At 37.3% G+C, this 6,602-nt stretch overlaps 1 protein-coding gene across 1 annotated transcript; it reads left to right on the plus strand.

Moving 5' to 3' along the window:
- Positions 1–1,074: 1,074 nt before the first annotated feature.
- On the plus strand, positions 1,075–1,780 carry LOC117956012 (heart- and neural crest derivatives-expressed protein 1-like). The gene has a single exon (XM_034890856.1). The coding sequence runs from the start codon at positions 1,169–1,171 to the stop codon at positions 1,778–1,780; it is 612 nt and encodes a 203-aa protein (XP_034746747.1). The 5' UTR covers positions 1,075–1,168.
- The last annotated feature ends 4,822 nt before the right edge of the window (positions 1,781–6,602 follow it).

Here is a 6,602-nt window from a genome sequence, read left to right on the forward strand (position 1 = left end):
ATATATAAATGCATATATACATACACATGTACATATACTGTAGGCTATATAGAATCCTTTCACCACCTAATGACCAGTATCACAGCTAATTAACGTCACGTTGTGACGTCCGTGCGTCACTCAAAATGACAAAAAAAAAAAATATTTTTCTTTTCTTCCTTTTTTCCAAAAGCTGAAACAACAACAACCTGTTTTCCTCTCACGTGTTCAACATGTTCCTCACAGGCTCGCGAGCGCAGTAAAAAGTACTCCAGTGGGATAAAAGTACTCCAGTAAAAGTACTCCAGTACTGCACTAAACAAAAACCTGTACTAGTCTTCTCGTGCCACTTTCTCCTCCTCCTCTACATTTAAGAGAGAAATATTTGTACTTTTTCCTCCGCTCCATTCATTCAGTAGCCTAAGTACTTCTCTGATGCAGAGAGTGTACTCACAGTGTGTATTAGTACTTTTTTTTTTTTTACCAGATCTGAGTACTTGTACTTGTTCCATCGGCACCATTGCGCATGCTCCTGCAGAGACTCTCCTCCCAGTCTGGACGCGTCCCTCCATTGGCTGCCTCGTTTCCACGCGCACATCCAGACCATTTAAACCTGGAGGCCGCACACCTTCACAGGGGTCACATTGCTCGGGCACGCACGCGAGCGGAGCCGGTCTACTTTCTGGATTTATCAACTTTTTTTTTGCATTTCATGTCATTTCTGAAGAAAGTCGCGTTCAGAATGCGGAAGTCCGGTTTTTGTCTCATTTTGTCTCCTTTGTGCATTTAAGGGAATGCGTATTTAAGTGTTGAGTGAGTTCTGTGAGCTGTGGATCCCCCAACAGAGTCCGGGTTTGTGTGGAGGGGGCTAGGGGGGTGGGGGGGTGTGCAGCGGCACCGGAGCCAGACCACTGGGAACTATAACGCACGTGATCCGGTTTTTAAAAGATCGTTTTTTAGATAAAGATGAATGAATCCGCGTTATGACTGAATGAGACAGTGCGTCCATGGAGAGGTGTAGTTCTTAAAGACGTGGAGGGGGGGGGGGGGACCTCGACATATGCGCTCGTGAGTTCCACATTGTTCACATTTGAATTGTCATAGCGGAGTTTTTTTACGTTTTCGGGGCAGCAGCGCGCGGGATAAAACAACAACAACAACAACAACAGCGGCGGCGATCCGGATCAACATGAACCTGATCGGGGGCTACCAGCACCACCACCCGCACCCGCACCACCACCTGATGCACGAGCCCTTCCCGTTCGTGCAGCGGTGTCACCAGGACGCGCCGTACTTCCAGAGCTGGGTGCTGAACCACGGAGACCCGCACCCGGCGCACCCGGCGCACCCGCCGCCGTCGGACTTCCAGCTGCAGGCGCAGTACGCGGCCGCGGAGCACGGGGGCGCGCCCGGGGCTGCGCACGACGCCCGGCTCGAAGCGCTCCAGGCCGGCGCGGGGAAGCGGAGGACGTCGGGCCCGAAGAAGGAGCGCCGCCGGACGGAGAGCATCAACACGGCGTTCGCGGAGCTGCGCGAGTGCATCCCCAACGTGCCCGCGGACACCAAGCTGTCCAAGATCAAGACGTTGCGCCTCGCGACCAGCTACATCGCGTACCTGATGGACGTGCTGGACAAGGACTCCGGGGAGGCCGAGGGCTTCAAGGCCGAGATTAAGAAATATGAAAACCGGGATCTGAAACGGAAACGGGAGCCGGTAAGTCCCGATGCTGGACACCCCCCCCCCCTCAAACTCCCCCGTAAAATTAACAAATATGCACGAGACCTGGGACGTTTTATTTAATATGTTCAGATGTGCTGTGATTAATCCGAGTTTAAAAACTAAATTAGATATATTTAATACGTCTCTTTATATAAATATAAATAAACTATGATAAAATATGAATTTAAAGACATTGTGTTAAGGTGGAATTTAAAATAAAAAGTATATATAAAGACATAATGTTCAATCCAAATTTATATAATTATTTATTTTATATATTTATGTTGAGGTGATTTTTAAAAACTCCCAAACTGTTAAATTATTAAAATAAAATACGTTTATTTTTACGCTTTTTTTCAACATTTTCTCCGTGTTTTCTCTCCGTGTTTTACTCACTCCGATGTGTTAGCCTTCCACTAGTTTTTCTATTTTTATTTATTTTATTGGTTACTTATTTCGAATTCATGGTCAAGAAACCTCATTTATATCATTTAATTATGAATTATGAATCATTAATTATATCAGTCTACTGTGTTTTGTCAAAGTTCAGTTTCAGGGTCCTGTTTTAACCTTTTAACGCGTTTCTTTTGTGGGAAAAACCCCCAAAATTCAACAAAGTTGAGAACTGATCCTTAATTTAATTTAAGGATGTTATTTTGGGAAAATTAGGATGAAAGAATCCCAGATTTCTGATGTAAAAGCTTTTATCAAATGGGTTAAATTTCCACCCAAAGACAACGAGAGCTGCAGGAGGTTTTAATTTATCAAAAGTTTAAAAAACAACAAAAATTAAAACAACAATTTTAAGGTGGAATTTAGAGATGTGCTTTGATTTGTTAGAGTTGGAAATTGTTTTACAAGGATTCCACCTTAAATGACGGTGATTTAGAGGCATTCACTCCTTTTTCTTTTTTAAATGACCTTAACTAACTTGATTAAAAGATTAAAATTATTTTTGTTACGGTCGGTATTTTTTTTTCAAACCGACAAATCAAAGCACATCTTTAAAATTCCACCTTAAAATGTAACTTTTGATGAAATAAAACCTTCTTGGCCTCCTGCAATGTGCACGTTTGGGAGTAGTCTCCTTAAAATTATGTTTTATATTTTAGCTTTTTATTTTTGAAAACTCTAATAAATCCGAGCACATCTTTACAATTCCACCTTAAATGATGATGATTAAAAGGCTTCTGGGCTTTTTAGGAGAATTCACTCCTTTTTCTTTGTTAAATGACTGATCCTTACTTTACAATTAGGATAAAAGAATCCCAAATTTCTGATGTAAACCCTTTAAAAATATGAGTGGAAGACAATGGGAGCTGCAGGCTTATTTTATCAAAGGTTAAATGTGAAATAAATTAAAAAAACTATTTTAAGGTGGAATTTAAAGATGTTCTTTGATTTATCAGAGTTTGAAAAATAATATAGACTGTAAAAAAATAATTTTAATCTTTTAATCAAAATAACTCCCAACGGGTTGTTAGTTAAAGTCAATTAAAAAAAAAAAAAGGAGTGAACGCTCCTAAAAAAAATGTTTTTATCAAAAAGAAATTGGAAAATAGTGTCAAAAACATGGAAAAAAGGACTAAAAATGGACAAAGAAATGTTGAAAAAGCAGTTCTCTCTTTTTTTGTTGTTCTTTTTATTTTTTATCATTTCATTATAAATCATAACTTGTTCTTTTTTCGACACTTTTTCACGATTTTTATTTGACCTTAGGGACATTTCAAGATCTTTTCTTTGGTAATTTTTCCACATTTTTGAACCTTTTTGCGACGTTTCCGTCTCTTTTTTTTATGCTTTAACATTGAAAAGCCATGAAAGGAATGAACTGACCATTTAATGGACAGGAGGGAGAGAGAGAGAGATGAAAGAGAACTTTCTCTTGTTATTTTTAACTTTTTGATAATTATCTAACTTCATAACACAAGTAGCCTTTCATTCAGTTGTAGTTTTTTTTATTACATGTACGTGTTATTTCGGATCGCTGAGTGACTTTTGGAAAGATGAATTCACGGAAGTTAAATCAGAAAAAACTGAAAAAAATCAGAATCAGAATCAGAAATACTTTTTTACCCCGAAGCCATTTCAAAAATATCAGAGTAGATAAATATAAATAAAGAAATATGAGAAATATTAGGAGTGTGGATATGTACAGTATTTACATAATTAAATGAGTGTTATTATATAGCTAGTATTTAAATAATTTACATAATTAAGGAATTGTGTGTAGAGCAATGGGGAAAAGTAGTTATACTAAAGTGACAAACAACTTGGAAAAAATATACAAAAACTTGGAAAAAGTGACAATAAATTGGAAAAAAGTGATTTTTATTTAATACGTTTTTCATTCAGAAAAAAATGACAAAAGAACTTATTATACAAATACAAATTATACAAATTATACACTTAAATATACAAATAACTTGAAAAAAAAAACATTTAAAAAAAAAAACTTGGAAAAAGTGACAATCAATTGGAAAAAATGTTTTTTTTTATGCGTTTTTCATTCAGAAAATACGAATTTATTACAAAACTTAAACGTGCAAAATTAGTATTGGGGCTTTTTTAAAATTTCTTGATAACATTTTATTAGGAAGAACAAACTGCAGTCGGGAAATTTAAAAATATAGAGTAATAATATTATTAAAGAGTAGGAAAACAAAGTGATGAAAATAATTGTATTTTATTTTTTTATATTTTTATATCCAACAAATACAATAACAGAGCCTAAGTCCATTTCTTTTGCTCCTGAATTCTTAAAATCACACCTCATAAACATCCGAGTGTGAGTAACGTCTGGGCGCTAAACCGCTCCGAACACCCCCAAAAAATATGTTTCTTCTTCTTTATTAAGAATGACTTAACCCTCATGTTGTCCTCATGTTGTCCTCATGTTGTCCTCATGTTGTCCTCATGTTGTCCTCATGTTGTCCTATATCAATGTTTTTTTTAATTCCCCAAAATAACATGATTGATTCCACACAACGCTCTTTGCCAAGTTCAAATCTCTACTTTCACTAATTTTGGGTAAATAGTATTGAGTAAAAGTTGACATATTCCAGTCTGTGATTATCATCAACATCCATTCCTTTAATTTTAGTCTCAATAATTCCTAATTTCTGCTTTTCTAACTCAAACATTAGGTATAATTTCGTATAAATGAGGTTTATTGATAATAAATTCCAAAAATAACTGTAAAAATTAAAGTTACGACGTTAGTGTTACGTAGTGTTGAAAACGTCAAAAAGTGACAAACATTGATAAAAAGCGTCAAAAAGTGTTTAAAAAATCAACAAAAGTGTTGATTTTCTATTTTGACCGGAAGACAACACGTTAAAGAGTTTATGTCCGTAAAACCAAAGTTAATTAGTTAGTGTTACGTAGTGTTGAAAATGTCATAAAAGTGAGAAAAATTGAAAAAAAAGAGACGAAAACGTAAGAAAAGTTAAAGACTTCGTCAAAAAATACCAACAAAAGTGTTGATTTTCCATTTCGACAACAAGATTAGAAGCGTTGGAGTTTATTTCTTGTACGTGCACATCAGCAACGTAAACAACTTTCTTGTCTCTGTTTCTTCAGGTTTGGTCACTTAAAAATTAAAGATTTCGACACTTTTAATAAAACATGAGTTTTATTCTCACTGCTGAAGTCCCAGAGTCACATATGACGGTTTTTCCACCGCGAGGTATCGCCTCGCCTCTACTTGCCTTCTTTTGGTTTTCCATTACGAAAACAAGTCCCTGGGACCTGCTACCAGGGACCTGTTAGCTGTTTTAGTACTACCTCAGTCGAGGTTCCAAGCGAGCTGAGGTGAGCCCAACAGGTGACGTGGAAACCTGCAGACTGCTGATTGGTCGGAGAGAATCGTCACAAATTACCGCGTTTTTAGCAGACCAGAGTGCGGAGTGTGTGTCCAGAACAAACACGACATTTATGAAAAAATCTAGCCAGACACCGACAGATTATCTACTCTCTGCACTATTCTCACTTTAACTGTCCTATATTAGGGTCTATTAAGGGCTTTTAGGGGCTATTAGGGGCTTTTGCATGTATTTTTCAAAATTGCACACTGTTACTTTAAAAAAAACAAGACAATAGATCAAAGAAAAGTTTTTATTTAGCTTTTCAACTAGCGCATAAAACCCTCCCGTACATCCTGGTCTTCTTCCTCTGCACCCTGTGACAGTGTGTGTCCCCCCCCCCCCCTCCCCCCGGCTCTGCTGGCCCAGATGCATCCCAGTCGTTGTCAAAAGCCTCTCCATGACTCTCATGCAGATTATACGAAGCACAGCGGGTCAGAACCAGAGATTTCACCAGTTTTACGTCGAACGCCCGATGCGGCGGCCATTTTGCGAAGCGTGACTTCTCTGAAACACAATCAGTACGCAGCAGACATGTTGTGGTGTGTAATCATGGTTGCTAGAGTCCATGTACTTGATTAAATACTTTATTAAATACTGACTGTGCCCCTTAACACATGCAAATGTTAGCCAACGTTACCAGGAAACTTATAGTCCAGTTATTTTGAACCAAAATGGGGGTCAACCTAGAGCTAAGTAGAGCCTGATACGAATGTTTGTTATTTAAAAATCGGATATGATGAAATATCGGCCGATATGTATTGAAAAAAAAATAAAAAAATCCAGAAACGCGTTACAATACATGAACAGATTTCCCTAACATTAGTTATTTGTAGTTATTTATGAGTTCTCGCTAAAATAATATGACAATAATTTGTTTTATTGTCACAACAGATCATCAAAATATATTAAAGTTCTGATAAATAAAATGTAGAAAAATAACTTAAGATATGAAACTTAAAAAATAATCAGTGTTGCCAACAGGGACGTTGTAGAGCGTCCTCTGGTGGACAGACTATGCAACGCCATCACTAACAGGG

This window comes from Etheostoma cragini, chromosome 13, assembly GCF_013103735.1.
Source record: "Etheostoma cragini isolate CJK2018 chromosome 13, CSU_Ecrag_1.0, whole genome shotgun sequence".
NCBI lineage: Eukaryota > Metazoa > Chordata > Actinopteri > Perciformes > Percidae > Etheostoma > Etheostoma cragini.